Consider the following 15,449-nt stretch of genomic DNA (forward strand, 5'->3'; position numbering starts at 1 on the left):
ACTACAAAGCAGTGGTACCAATCCCGGCTTTTAAATTAAAGTGTGTGTGTGTGTTACTGCATCAAAAGCAAGGTCAGATATTCTACCTGGAAATGCAAATTTTAATATTCCATTAGGTTTACAAATGCCAAGGGTATACCATCGCTTACCGAATTAAACAACTAAGACATCCTCAAAAGAAAGGACAATACTGAACTTTCCTCACAAACTGGTTTAGCAGTCCAGAAGCTTGCTCATAAATCCAAATTCAGCCTTTCATAACAAAACCCCTCTCCCCGAGCTAGACGGGAAAATTTACGTCCAATTAGGCAACCAGCTCAACTTGTACACTTGGGAGCACCTTTCATCCATGTAGCTTACTTAAATAAATCACAAGTTGAGTTGCTCCCCGTTGCTATTCATACCGAGTTGCCAGGTCATTATGAATGGTTATAAACCAATTACAGCATACCTTTCCCACAAAGCTGCTCTGGGGGGAGGGAGGGGGGCACACGGGAAAGCACACATTGTGCGAAATCGGAAACAAACGGCAGGAAAAGGGGCTGCGGAAGGGAATGTGCGCGGCCGCAGAATCAAAACCCTTCACACATCCCAACATCAAAGAAGCCCCAGCATCAAGAATCTTGTATCCATGATACCACTGTAGCGTCTCACAAGTATCTGCTACCCAGCTACTACAGCAACAGTATTTACAGGCAGTTGCAGACCAAAGAGTCTCAAGACCCTTCAGAATCCGCAACAGCCACTGTATTTATAAATCCTTGAACGAGACACTTTCGACACAAGATTACAACCCTTCTTTATTCCACATGGATAGCAGCCATTCATACCAGCCCCTTCAGCTTCCCTGAAGCTAACTGCTTACCAGTAAGAAGAGGAAAAAAAAAAACCAAACCCCAAAAGAAATAATAACAAAAAAAGTGTTTCTAACCTCACCCTTTCTGCTTAGGCAAACTCTGCAATTATTGGGATTGATCCTATTACATATTAAACCTCTAAAGGAAGGTAGTAAGCTGAAACACTCAAAGATGGAATGACATAGGATTTCTAGCCTCGAAAAGCAAAGACAGAAGTATTGGATTGCCTTCCTCCATACTATCCACCTTGAACCCTACACCTTTGAGTTTATGGAGCCATCCACATAGGCTTTGAAACAGAATGGTCCAATTTTTCTTAAAGCTCGCTTTCTGGAGCATTCGTTTTTTTGTAACTAAACAGCTCTTGAGATGTTGCAAGCCTAGTGATGTTATTAACACTGCGTGACACACAGAAAAGAGGAATTAATTTGACATAATCGTGGCTTAAAGAAAATAAAGACAACCTCATGTAGAATGCTAAACTGCATATCTAAAAAGCAAAGTGTTAAATGAGAATGAGAATAGAATTCAGTATTTTGTTCTATTGTAGCTTTTTTTTTGATGTAAGCTTCACCTTCGCTTAATCTGAAGAACAGACTTGCTTTGAAATATTTAAAAACTTCTTAAAGTGGGATTTCAAGGCCTGTTAAATTTGAGTTTCTGCTTTTTAAACTGAAAGTGACCTTGATCGTTATGTTGTTTTAGAAGTACGTCACTCGTATGCTTAGAAGTAATTTTTTATTTTTTTTTTACTGCAGATTAAACAAATACTTTAAAAAAAAAAGCAATCGCTTTTTGTGCCTTTTTTCAATGTACAAAGTGTAACGGTATCTTTAAGTACATGTTGAAGAACTGTCTGGAGCCGAAAACACGAGGAGCAGCAAGCGAAACACTGAAGGCAAAGGGAAAGAAGTGTGACTGTACACACCAACTAGACTCCTGCTGTCTTTTACATCTAAGGCCATCCCTGAGGCAGCCCGTGACCTGCTTCTCCCTGTCCACCCCACTATAAAAAAAAAAAGTTTTTCTTCAGAAGACACAAAAAACCAACCCTGTAGGTGATTTCCATGTCTACACGTTCCTAACAAAATGAACTCCTCCTAAAAAAAACCTTGTATCGGTCGCTTTCCATAGGCAGTCACAAATAGGAAATAGAGCATCCTACTCACGGATGCCGTTAAACCGTCACGCGCCGCGTACGCACTGCGCGAACTCCCCTGCCCCCCCCATGCCAAGAGAGCCCCAGTGGTCGTAAGAGAAGCAGATACGCTGCTTACGCAGTCTGCAAACGGTAAGACTGCAGGAGCTACAACGCTGCCCTAGAGTACACCAGGGAGGGCACAATTTATCCATTCCTAAGAGCTACGCAACAAAACGCCTTCCCCAGCGCACGCTTCGAGTCAGCAAATTCCTGTTTACCTGTGTGTCGTATTCACAGGAATAAAAAAGTAGAACCTCTTGCTGTGGCAAGGTGGGAAAGCCTCATCTAAGCACAACAGGTTGTTTTGAAGAGAACGTTCTGAGGCGACACGGGAACGACAGTAAACCCAATGCAAAAACACGGCGATATTCCCCGCGGGGTGGCTCAGGCTACAGCTCCAACCATCCGCAGCCATCCCGTTCACTACTGTGCGGCGTTTGCCATCGGTGCTCAAGTTTCCCAACACCACCACCACTGTAATACCCTGCACACTGCATCTGGGGGCATGTTCTTCAAATCTGACCCTGCATTAGCAGAAACCAGTTCAAAACCTTCCTTTGGCTAAAGCGTAGGGGAGGAGGAGGCAAGAAAGCGGGATGAGCTTGTCACCAACAGCACTTCCCACCGCTGGTGGGTGGCTGTTCGTCCCAGCACTGTAATTCCTTAAAACTTGAACTACCCATGAGATTGTGTACCAGGAGGATTAGGATGCCAGAGCAGATCAGAGCATAAAAAGGGGATAAATTCATGCTGGTGGAAAAGAGAAGGAAAACAGGCAACAAAGCCACAGGGTTAAAAAGACTGAAAGGCAGTGATGGGAAGGCAGGAGTCATCTCTTCTCTGTATCTACAGCCCCTTTTCTCCCCACTTACAAGGAATGAACCCGAATCTCTCCCTTTATCCTTCTGGATACGGGAATCATCCTCCACTTCTGCCTACGCTGAGAAAGTTAGGAAGCTAGGGACATGGAATGGAGGGGATCTGTCTTGGGCCTCCTATATAATACTTCAGCCCTGCTGCAGCATGAATAAATTCCAAGAAAGTTTCATTGAAAAACAGACTAATCACTTGTTCCAGTTAAAATATATATATAAAAACCATAAAGAGGCATAAAACTACAGTTGGCAAAGAACATGTGGTTGGTTGGCACATTGGGGCAGACAGAATCTCTGCTGAGAAAGGGCAAGAGTTAGGCCAAACCAGTCGCACCACCATCTGCTTCTGAGAGGCTCAAGTGACCTTTCACAAGCACTGCATGTACACCAGGGAGGCAGCCGCAAGCTACTACAGACAGGCACTTTCTGTGACCCCCGGAACAGCAGCAGAGAGTGATCCCATCTGTGGAATTAAATGGGAAAGCTACTGTTACCTCTTGCTGTCCTCTTCCCCGTATTTGCAACGGGACTGCAACTCGGAGCACTGAGGTGAAACTGCCTCGGTCTTCCACAGATGGCCAAAAGGCTTGGGAAAAAAAATGCGGGAAAAAAAACCTCAGGAGAAGTTCGAACACAATTAAAACATCACCCACTCTGCCCTTGCGAGCAGTTCTGTCTCCTGCCAACTCACTGCTGGTGCTGCAGCAAATTATGTTTGTCCTCTCTGGTCCTGAAGGAAATTCCCTTGGTCACCGACAGCCTTCACAGCCTCTATCTGGCCTCCAAGTTCCCTGCTATCTTCCCCTTGACCTGGGGCTTCTGGAACCATTTTGTCTGCATGTTTTGTCAAGAAGAAAAAATACAGTTCACAGAGTTCACAAAGCGCCTTTCCCCCAACTTCACAACGAAGTTTTACCTATCGGTTTAAGGCAATCCTTTCCCCCTCCCCCCTCAAAAAAAACCAATACCCCAGTAGGGTAATAAGAGCTGCCATCAATGTTTTCCCTGAATTTTAGGGAGGAATATGCACACAGAGATTATCCATCTGTGCTCACAAACATGCTGGAATTATGTTCAGACCCGCAAGCTTTGCTCACAGGATTGAGATGGACAGGGAGGTCCTAGCACTTGATTGCTACAAGTTTTAGCCCGAAGCTAAAGCATTATATTTGCATTACATATGCCTCAAGAGTACGTAAGCAGCAGTACACTTTATTTTACTTTTTGCCTTAAGCTAAGTGAATCGAATCCCAGAGCACTGAAACAGTACCCACTTAATCCAAGACTATATTGAGCTTATCTGACGAAATATTCCCATGGACTTTCTGTAAGTGAAAATAGACAGAGGAACCCCTACCGTGTTCTCCTCAGTACGTAGGAACCGCTTGATTGGCAGAAAACATCCTCAAATTACTTTTTCATTTCTATTTAAGAGATTTTTCTCTAGGCTTTTCCCACAGCAAGCCTTTGCTAAGCGCTGTTAAGTGCTCTGAATGACATGTATAAAGCGAGGCTGGCCAGGAGACAAGAACCCGATGCTGTGACAAAGTGAAGCCCTCAGACATTTGTCTTCCTTCTACATTAGGATGGAGGAAGTGCCTTTCAAAGCATAAATAAAAAGCAGCACAGCACTTATCGAGGAGAATCGAGTTCAAGTCCCTGTTCCAAATTAAGTCAACTTCAATGTTAGCATCCCATAATGGATGGCAAACGCCCTAGATATTGAGCGACTAGCTACTCGGAATTCCTGAAGGGCAAGAAATTCCTCACTGAAGCTAAGAAATCTTCAGTGAAATATGCCACAAGTACACTCCCTGAGAAACTCTTCCAAGAAGCAAACATCGCTCAGTAAGAGTCAAGAGGCAAGGCACACACAGAAAACCTTCCTGAATTCAATTCACCACCTTTCATCGTACTCAAAAAACCAGGAGAGCATTCAGTTCTACAGGCCATCAAATCCCAGCTTTGGAAAACACCAATCAGTGCTGAAGCTAAAAGAAGAAATCACTGCCCTGCTTGCACTCTAGGATAATCACCATCTGAGTGCATCAAGAAACTGCAGTTATGCCAAGACTGCAGTCATCACCTACAGCTGCCAAGTATGGCAATCTGAAGTTCCCAGCTATGGCATACATCCAAAACCAAGCTCTTTTTAAAAAAAGACTTGTGAGATTTTAAAATCTCAGTACCTACTGCACAGGCGTGGTAACAGTACTAGGGAAAAAACCACCCTAGCGCTGCACTTCCACAGCAACACTGCAAAAGCTAGAGTCCTGGTTCTCCAGAGGAACAGAATACACCTTTTCTTCCTCCTCCTCCTCCATTTCGGTCATCTTTTACATACATTTATTACTGTAACATCTGCAGACTTCACTTGTCCTGTTAAAGCATCTCTTCTAATAGCCTTGGTATTTTAACACGCTCATCCACTTCTCACTGCAGTAAAATAAAATATTAAATATAAAGTAAGCAATGAAAAACCACCTACATAATTAGGGATGCAAGGAAAAACAAACTTAAAACAGCATCCAATAGTTTGCAAGGAATTCTGGAATTTTCCAGAATCTTGGAATATTCTGGTGTATCTAAATTCCCAAGAGACAGCAGCAGGTGGACTAGGCCCACTTACCACAACTCTAAGTTCATATCCCCTTCACAGAACAACTGAGGTTGGAAGGGACCTCTGGAAGCCTTCCTGTCCCAGCCCCTGCTGCCGCAGGGCCACCCAGAGCCAGGTGCCCAGGACCACGGTCCAGACAGCTTCTGGTTATCTATAGCCCCTTGCAGACTTGTATCCAAGAGATACAAGCGCAGTGAGTATTTCTTACATTTCTCAGTTCTTTTTCTGTAAACACGGTCGTTTAAAATCTGACCATGATGTAAAAGGTGAACTGGTGGAAAAAATTAGGGACGCATGGGCTCTTCTCTAAAACGTAACCAGTTTCCAATATTCTGAAATAACAGAACTTACAGCAAGGCTTGCTATCTTTGATCTCAGGCAATTGCAACAGATCCTTCTTTTTGAATACAGCAGGCAGACTGAAGACCCACTTTTCCACAGGCATTTCCAGCCACAACTGACTTTCTTCTATCACCCACATGGAAGGACTCTGCAAGCGGAACTTCTGTCTGCATCAAGAATCTCATCCTCTTCACTGAATGCACATTTTGCTCCTGTACACACCAGCTTTTTGGCTTTTTTTTTTTTTAAGCAGTGTATCCACATCCATACCCATATGCTGTGACTCCACTCCATCAAAAAAACAAGTTCACTAAAAATGAAATTAAGCATGTTCCGTATAGAAAAAGTTCTATTTACAGTTTTATTTAGGAGAGTTAAAGAGCAAACAATTTTAACACTGTTGTTGAAAAGTGTTTTTACCCAAAGTTGCCAATAATCAGTTATGGAACAGGAATAAATCGGGCGTAAGGCAATAACCCTGACCAGCCCACTAGAGATCACCCTATCCCCAAAGAGCAGAGTCGATAAAGGCGGTAGAAAATTCAGACTGATGGACTCAATTTCCAGAAATCAGACAGTCATGACAAAAATAGGGTTCCACTCTTGAGTACATCTTTAACATCTGCAGATGAAGGAATTTGTAAAGCACGCAATTTGCAAAGACAACTCCTGTTTCCAAGGGAACATTCAGTGCTCTGAATCCAAGAACGCTATGTCCATACACAGTGGTCAGTACATGACTATGGCAACACATAGATGGTAAAAGATTAAAAACAGGATTAGAATTTTTTCCATTCCATGTCATCAGGAGGATTTACTTCGACCTTCCTTTTACCAACATCAGACCAGTTGGTGCTCAGAACTGTGCCTCCAGACTCCATCTGCAATAGGAGAGAAAGCTTGTTTAGTTTGCTAGAGGAATTCCACATTTCTTTCAGCAGATTAAGAGTACTGAAAAAAGGTGAAAAATTTAGCTTCCTGAAGAAGTTACACAAGAGTTCTGCGCACATAGAGAATAAAATCTGACAAAGCCATCATTCCGTAACCTTCAGACCAACAATACTGTTATCAGTACTGGACACAGGGAGATGTTAACGAAGTAACAAGAAGCTGTTAACAAATCAGTCAGGCTCTTGCACATGAGGGCTACAAATAAAAGGAACCAGATACAAACAGCTAAAAGGAATTGGATCCTTTCACTCATGGCAACTCTTCAAGCTCTACATGAGCCAAAAGCTCTATTTACTTCGATAACACTGATCGAGACAAAGACCAGTGACAAAGCACAACCTTGTCTCAAAGAGTCACGTTCGGTAGCGTACAACATCATAGCTTTCAGCAAGACTCCTTACACCCCTATCTCCAACGGACCCACTGCCATTCCTTACGGGCTCAGTGTTTTGGTGGCTAGAGGCTTCCTGCTTCACGCAAAGCTCGGTAAATTGCGTCAGTGTGCAAAAGGTACACATTTCTTCAGAGGGAAAAAACCACCAGAGTCGAGACTTACAAACGATTTGTTCATGGCACGTTTCACTTCATCTGTACCATCTGAATAAATCTGCTGGAAGAGTTTATTTAAAGCAGCATCTCCTTCTAACTTCTCATTCTTCTCCTCCTCCTTGATTTCAACTACCAGTTTGTCCCAGTTCCTTGTGTAGTGAGAGGATGATGGATACAAGTGCTGGGAGTCTGAAAACAGAAGTGAGAGTCAACTAAGCATTTTCTCATGACCTTTAGGGCGGCAGAGAACGCAAACACGTACGTATCCGATGAATCAGAGATGATAATAAATATCAATCTGAAAACGCAAACAGATTCCTCCTTACGGTAGAAGCACTGCAGTCAAAGGAAGCTAAGAAATGCTGGAGACTACAATTCAGCAGCTGCAGAAGTTTACTTAAAAGCAAACAGTTACATAATTCAGCTATCCAACAAAAACATAGAATCATAGAGTGGTTTGTGTTGGAAGGGACCTTAAAGACCATCTAGTTCCAACCCCCCTGCCATGGGCAGGGACACCTTCCACTAGACCAGGTTGCTCAAAGCCTCATCCAGCCTGGCCTTGAACACTCCCAGGGATGGGGCAGCCACAGCTTCTCTGGGCAACCTGTTCCATCTTCTCCGTGAAGAATTTCTTCCTGATATCCAATCTAAACCTCCCCACTTTCAATTTAAACCTGTTACCCCTAGAAAGCAGGTAAAAAACATGCTGGATAACAGCAGCACAAATAATTAAAGTCAAAACAAGGCAGGAGATGTTGGCTGACAGTAAGAAAGAAGAAAAGCAAACACCAAAAAAAAAAAAAAAAAATCCACCAGCCCAAAGCCATAGGAAAATCTGAACTAAATTTCAAAAAAGTAGCTGGAATCAATAAACCAAGAAATTCTTATTGTCTTAAAGACAGATTGATAACCTGTCTTGAAAAACTGCAAAAATATTACTTTCCAAGTGAGATGGAATACTTGAGTAAAAAATACTTAATTATTTAAGCAACAATAGAGACACAGCAATGCCTAAAACTGCAGAACAGTGACAAAAATAGTCAAACAGACAAACCCAGAGGAATTAATGACAACCATGTATCCTTAACAATCCATCAGATGAATAGAAGTTATGACTAAATTTAATCCCTAAATTTTTAGTAATGCCCTGCAGACTGTTTCTGTCAATTCTCAGCAGTAAAAGAGACAATTAGGTTTTTCGTTGTGAATGTGAAGCCGTGATTTTATTAACAATGCTTAACACAATAAAGTTATTAATAGCTACAAGTAACTTATACAAATAAACCAGTTAACACTTCAGAGAACAAACCTGGTGTAAATTGCTTCAACTTGGGAGAATCTCCCTGGCCCTCCAGCTTCTCCCATCTTACGGCCTCTGGCTTCTTCATTTTTATCTCAACCTACAGAAGGCAAGACAGAGAACAAATTAATCCAGATGGCAAACACTTCTGCCAAACAGTTTTCAAAGTAGCTGGATCCCGTAGCAGTCCGAAAATAAATACAATTGGTTGTAGAAACACAGTCTCTAATAGGAAGCCTACGTTTTCGCAAAATTTACCCACCTTACAAGATGAAGCTACGTGACTTCAAGTCACATGTTAACTGAGCTCTTTTGGGGCTGCACAGCGCTCGTATCAGACTTTTTTTTAGTACCACTTACTTTCTTTTGCTTACTATTCACTTGATGCTTTTTGTAAATCATGACCAAAATGACCAAAAGTCATGATCAGTCCCAACGTCTTCTACTGCCAGGCACCAAGGTATCATCTTTCAAGCATTTTTTTTTTGCCAGTCAGTTCTAATAATCAAATAGTACTTTTGCAGAACTGAAAAAATTCAACTTTATCTAGGCTTACATTTCACACACACAAAAATATCTTATTTGATGTGTAGTACACAAACAGAGAAACACCCTGGGATTATGTAGATCTTCCCACTGGAGAAAGTCAGAAGCTGCATTCATTTGGTTCATTGAACACACACTGCTATGGAGAAAACTGCCTAGTATTCATTGACAAAACTGGCAATTAAAAATGGATAGGGTTGCAATAAGGGTTTATCATAGGAGAAACAAAATTAAGTGAAGTATGTCATGCCCTATTCACAACTACACATAATCCCTTTAGACAACCACGTTGAAATGTTGGGGTTTTCTTTTCGTAATTAACCTTATCCTCTGGTTACAGGGTTACAAAGTTAGAAAACAATGTCTGCAAAGCAAGGACCGCCTAGTATCACTCCAAACGACAAATTCACTGAAGAAAATGTCACAAAGCTCACACGTTGCTATTAATTAACTGAAAGCAGCGCTTGCTGAACTTCAGCAGTTCCTTGTTTGGGAACTGCTCAGCAGAAGAGAGTTCTTAGTTGTACCTAAAGCCACTGTAACCGGGGGATCCCTGCAGACCCAAGAACAAAGGCACCTCTGTCAAAGCTAACCCTAGAGATCCGAGCAGCAAGCTCCTTGCACAGCATCATGTTGATCTGAAACCTGAACTTTATTTAATCCATTCAGCAAACCAGTCATTGGTAAGCAACTGACAGATAACTTCTTTATTTTTGTAAGGTACCTCATTTATGTTTCAAAGCTTCCAAGTTTGCAATCATGCTGCATTTTAAAGAATCAGAGTATTCTGTTACAATTGCTTTTTATTTATTCACTCCCTTTCTCCCCCCCAAGGAAGCTACCATTTCCCTAGGCAAGGTTAAATACTTATTTTCCACCACAAGCTTGTACTAGCTGAGAAGAACAAAAAGTTTAAGACATAAGGCACGAAATGCCCTTCAAGGCAGGGGAGACTTCCAGTAAGTTTTTAGGTCCACCACCCACATGTACTTGACTTCCCAATCCCCATGTTTGTTGGATTTCCCATGTTTTTGGCAAATCTCAGAAGTCACAAATTAAAAGCATCAAAGTATCAGTTTTTAAACTAGTGAGAGTCACAGAAGCAGTAACATAAAACTAAAACGTTGTATTTTTCTAGTTGCTCAACCTGCTGTCTCCGAAGAAGGCCTGTAATTCCAGAGCTTCACAGTGCAGTCTGTAAGGATGCAGAGATTTCTGCTGAAACCATGCAGAAGCAACATTCAAACTGTGCCAATAATTAGTCTTCAGTAAAACTAAAGTAGTCAGTGAAGCTTCCTTCACTGGAATCTTCTAAAAACAAACACTTCGAGAGCTACAACCTTAAGGTTCATTTTTGAACACCTACACTCATAAACCTAATTCTCTGTGATGAGTGTAAGTTAACTAAAAATATTTGTGTATCTACATACAAGTATTTCCATGAGTGCCAGAACTAGGTGGTTTGTTGTTCTTGTTCCCCAATGGAAAACCAGATCTCATGAGTCAAACATTTAAGTTAATTAGCCACTTAAAAAGGCACTAATTAGTTACAAGTGAAATATGAGCATTAATTTAAAACAACTGGTCTCTCCTCTGCTCCCTATATAATTCTTCTCAATCTGAGGAGACTGTAGTATCAATTCAGGTGCACGCTGAAGTTGAGGCAGCATTAATTTTAAGATTTTATACTCTGTTTGTCAAAGCATCCCACCATATGATCTATTAAAAAAAGAGCAAGTGTAGATGCTTGATACCGAGACTGCTCAACCCTATACCTCTTCCATACCTCTTCCATATTTTTCTTCCTTCACCATCTCCTACCCTTACGCTTCAGGCTTTCCACCACTATCTTGCAGTATCTCAAATACAGACTGTTTCATCCACACCGAGAATGACTCCAAATACAATATAATGCTTGATGTGAGCTACTGACCATGGCCTTTCTCTCCTTGGAATACAATCCTCCTCAAAGAACCCCAGTAAAGACCTTTGACTATTCATCAGAGTATTCTGCCCACACATAAAATGAAGAAAAAAAAGGAAGATCTTTATTTTTGCTGCCCCAGTAATCCCCCTCTCCTTATTTAATCTGCTAGTTCTTACATCTGCCTCTCCCAAACTGTCCCTAAGTCAGTGCTGCATGACAAACATCCCTAAGGAAAAGGAAATGCTACAAGCTAATTTCCAGTGTAAGATGCAGATTTCTTAAAGCTGAACCATTTCAACTCTGCCAAGCTAGAATTACAGACAGCTGAAAAATTGAGACAGAATGTATTTATGACATGATTAAACCTCCACCCCATCTACTCCATCCGCTTCAATCGAAGCTACTCATTAGGCAAAGTGGCGGGCAGGAGTAAAACTTGGGAAATCGTTAGCTGTGTACCATTATACAGCCACAACTTCCAAAAATATAAAGCTGTAAAATTCTGTTTGTGAAGGCACACGTTTCCTCAACTTGAGGGCTTCATTTGATCTAAGGAGAAAGAACTTTGCGAGTCCCAATTATGCGCACAAACGGCAATAAATGCATTTTAATAGGTATTTTAAAGCGGGTACTGATAGCTATCACACAGACAAGTAACCTATCAGCACGGACACATCTAACACAGAAATACTGTTAGCTTTTTCCTCTCCTTTGAAAACAAATTCAGTACTCGGGCAAGAGAAACACACCAGCGCTTCGCCAACTACTTTGATTAACCACTTATGTTTCATAAAACCTATGCCCGCGTGCCTCGTGCCAGCTTTAGAATAAGAGACAGGGGAGTTTCACTGTAGACTCAAAGCTCTGCAGGCGACTTTAGGACAAGCCTAATTCCACGGCCTCTCCTAGCTCACGCCACGCAGCCACCCAACCACCTCGATAACCCTCCCCCTAGGACCTGCTTTGCTGCGTTTCTGCCTTTCTTACACCAGGAAGCCAGATGTATGACAAGTTCCAATGCAGGAATAATCCGCATTCCCTTGCGATTTTTAACTTCCCAGTATCTGGGGCTCAAAGCAAGCAAAGGAAAAAGGAAAAGAAACACGGAACTGAGAGGAATTCGTGCACTACTTGTCTGAAACACTTTCTTGAGAGAAACCTACCCCTCCAGGAAGAAGGCTGAATGGGGGATTCATTGTTTAGAAGAAACCACACCTCCAATAAAAGGATACAGAGAAGTTCCTACTCGCAGAATTTCCTACTCATGAAAGTAATCAATTTTTTAAAATCTACCCGATTTAGACAAGTTCAAGTGCTAACTATCAGGAAATATGCCACAGAGTTACCCTCGGAAGCTATGCTAGACTATTTAATTGGGAGTCTAAGGACACAAAAACCCCTTACTTAAAGATAACTGGCATAAAAAAGCATTCAATCTAGCTTTAAGAAATAATTTCTCTCCTTACAGATAAGCAAAATGCTAATTAGCCAACATTAACTTTCTAGGTAGCAGCTTACCATTAAAGCAGCCCAAACCTCTGACAAACCAGATTTCACCTGAACTTACATTCTGAGACAGACATTGCCAGTTTAACTGAGAAACATTAAAAGCGCAAGAATTATCTTCCTTCCTGAAAGAAAAACCAAACCTTGTGTACACTGACAAGTTGCAAGATTTTTTTAATTTCATTTCCACAGTGTTTTGTATTTTTCAGTCCATGCTCAGAGGAAGTTCACTTACCACTGGCATATTTCTGTCAAGCTCTGATCAGATGGACTAAGGAGATCAGAACTGGCTTAAGCAGAAGCTCAGCCATTAATTTTAAGATGTAACAAAAAGTATTCTTTGAAATGCTGATGTTTTTTCTATATTAAACGCAGAAAACCAAGGATTCAGGGTTTCCAATCAACTACTTAGTTATTTACTGAATTATTGAGTGCTTTGTCCAAGTTGTAAAATTTAAGCGTTTAGAGCTGTCGTTTTGCAGTCATCTCATGGATTTTGTTACCTAAATTTAAGGGTAGGACAAAACAGCACTACCTTCTAAAAACGTATGACCTACTCAAACTTACGCTAACACGACACGCGCATACAGTTGTGGTATCCTAGTTATTCCAAGACCTTCAATACATTGCTTACATTCTGAATTCCAAGATCGTTGGTCCATAACTTTACACAAAATAACACTGTAGAGTTATTTTCATCTCAGTGTATCACAAATAAATGATAATTAAGCCATATATTCTGTAGATTAAGCCGTATATTCTGTAGAGAATATATTGCAGCAGAAAGGATTCAGCGTGCACCTTTGCCAGCTGTGTCCTACGGAGAACTGAGTGAAGAAAGGTCAAAGCTTCTACTCCACTGATATTACACAGCAACCACTTGTTAAAATTCTGAATTTTAGAGAAGGAACTCATTTAGGTATCCTAAAGCTCTTTGTCACTATATCCTCAAAGTAAACCATCACACTATTGCAACTGTTCTTAAACCCATCTTCTCTTAAGACAGAGAAAACCCCTATGCACAGTTTTCCTCTATGTATTTATATAAAGCACGGGCACTGACTTACACGCTTGTTTAAAATATAGTACTTGGAGTATTTATGAGTTTAAATCTGCCCCACACCCACCTGCATTCATAAAGACAGACAAAAAAAAACCCCAAAACTTATTTTGAGCCAAGTAAATATCATGCCAATCACTGGGAAGGCTTCTTTATGGTCTAGCCAGGGAATTGCTCCAACTAGCCCTGCCTAAGAGATGCAAGAAATTTCAGAGAAGTATCCAACTCCTATCTTAAATATCAATTTATAACTTACAGAAAACACTCAGGAATATATATGGGAGATACGAATCTGCACGAAAACCTCATAGAGAAGACAAGTACGTGAGAGCAGGGAAGTTTGCATTCCAGTGTCTGCAAGCAACGTACTGAAAATATCCAAAATGAGAAAGTATCTTTTAAGGATCAGACTGCAGTGGTAACAACCAGCTTCAGTTTCAAGAAATCTGTTCCTGTGTTTATCTATTTGTGCACATTTGCCTCTGAATAGAGGCTCTGATGACAGTCCAAGAGGGTGTGAAAGTTTCACTCTCTGCCTTTTCCTTTACTTTTAGCAACAGACACCGGCGTGCTTTTCCCATAAGCTGCACAGAGTGTTTCAGAGTTCGTGAGGCAAAATGTTGGTTTGAGAAAAAGAAACGTTCCACTGATGCACATGACCGTATTCCTGGTGTGAAGCTGCTGAGTGTGCTTCTGACATCTCTACCAAAGCAACAAACGTCAGCTGTAAGAGGCTGAGGATTTCTGACACCTCCCCTGTATGCAGCCCAACTTTGATCTCTAATGAAAGGACAGTTCTGGGTTGCAGAAACCACTTTTTCAAATGGCTCTAAACTGCTGCAAGTCATCGCTTGCAAAAAGCCCAAAGCACTAAAAAGTGAAAATTCACAGTAATTGTCCCCAGACTATTTGCAGATGCAAGAGCAGAGAGGAAGAAAAAGAGAAAGCACTAGCTCACATTTCCTTCAAGTTCCTAAGGACACGTGCTAAAAGCACATACTCATCCTCGCTCTCCTCTTCTAGGTCTAAGGAGAAGAAAACATGTGTGGTCATGTTACACAAGTTTCCAACAGAACGTGGAAGAATATTCCCTGGAATCCCAGATTGTCAGACTGAAGAGAAGACGGAAAAGAAAGCGAGGCTGATTGTGCACAAAGAACTGTTTCAGAATATTACAAATCCGTACACTTTGTGCATTTCTGCTTTCCTGACCCATTTTCTGGACAGCAACAAATCAGCTAACTTTGTCTAAAACATATTTAGTCACTCACTTGAATTTTTTATGCCTTTTTCCTTTCACGGAGGGAGCCCGATGGTATTTTGCACACTGAGCTATAGGCTAACTGCACACAGGCAGTTTCCAAAGAGGAAACTTGCTCCAGCCTTTACATTCTGGCTCCCTCTCCTGGAAGCGAGTATAAAAGCCAAGCAACAGCACTAGTGGGTACCTTCCCCGTTTAACTGCTGAATAAAACCTGCAGTTGTCCACGTGGCACACCTTTTCCCCCCCACACTTCCTCTGATCCCTGAACCAAAACACAGCAAACCCCACCTATTGTGTCCAAAGTCACGCTACCTATGAAGACTACATCAGCTTCCATTTGTAAGGCAGGAACCTCAAAATTTATCCAGTGCTTTTGGAGCTGCTATTACTTTTTGCTTGGTCAGATTACTACAATAATGTTTCTCCACAAGTACAGGCTGGGTGGAGA

The 15,449-nt window shown here is 41.5% G+C and overlaps 1 protein-coding gene across 1 annotated transcript; it reads right to left on the minus strand.

Moving 5' to 3' along the window:
• Positions 1 to 6,238: 6,238 nt before the first annotated feature.
• Positions 6,239 to 8,794, minus strand: SUGT1 (SGT1, suppressor of G2 allele of SKP1 (S. cerevisiae)). Its single transcript, XM_010154515.1, has 3 exons — positions 8,708 to 8,794; positions 7,403 to 7,584; positions 6,239 to 6,776 (listed from the first exon to the last, which is right to left on the minus strand). Exons 1-3 carry the CDS (start codon positions 8,784 to 8,786, stop codon positions 6,675 to 6,677), a joined length of 363 nt encoding a protein of 120 aa, XP_010152817.1. The 5' UTR covers positions 8,787 to 8,794; the 3' UTR covers positions 6,239 to 6,674.
• Positions 8,795 to 15,449: the final 6,655 nt, after the last annotated feature.

The sequence above is a fragment of the Eurypyga helias genome, unplaced genomic scaffold, assembly GCF_000690775.1.
Source record: "Eurypyga helias isolate BGI_N326 unplaced genomic scaffold, ASM69077v1 scaffold14936, whole genome shotgun sequence".
Classification (NCBI taxonomy): domain Eukaryota; kingdom Metazoa; phylum Chordata; class Aves; order Eurypygiformes; family Eurypygidae; genus Eurypyga; species Eurypyga helias.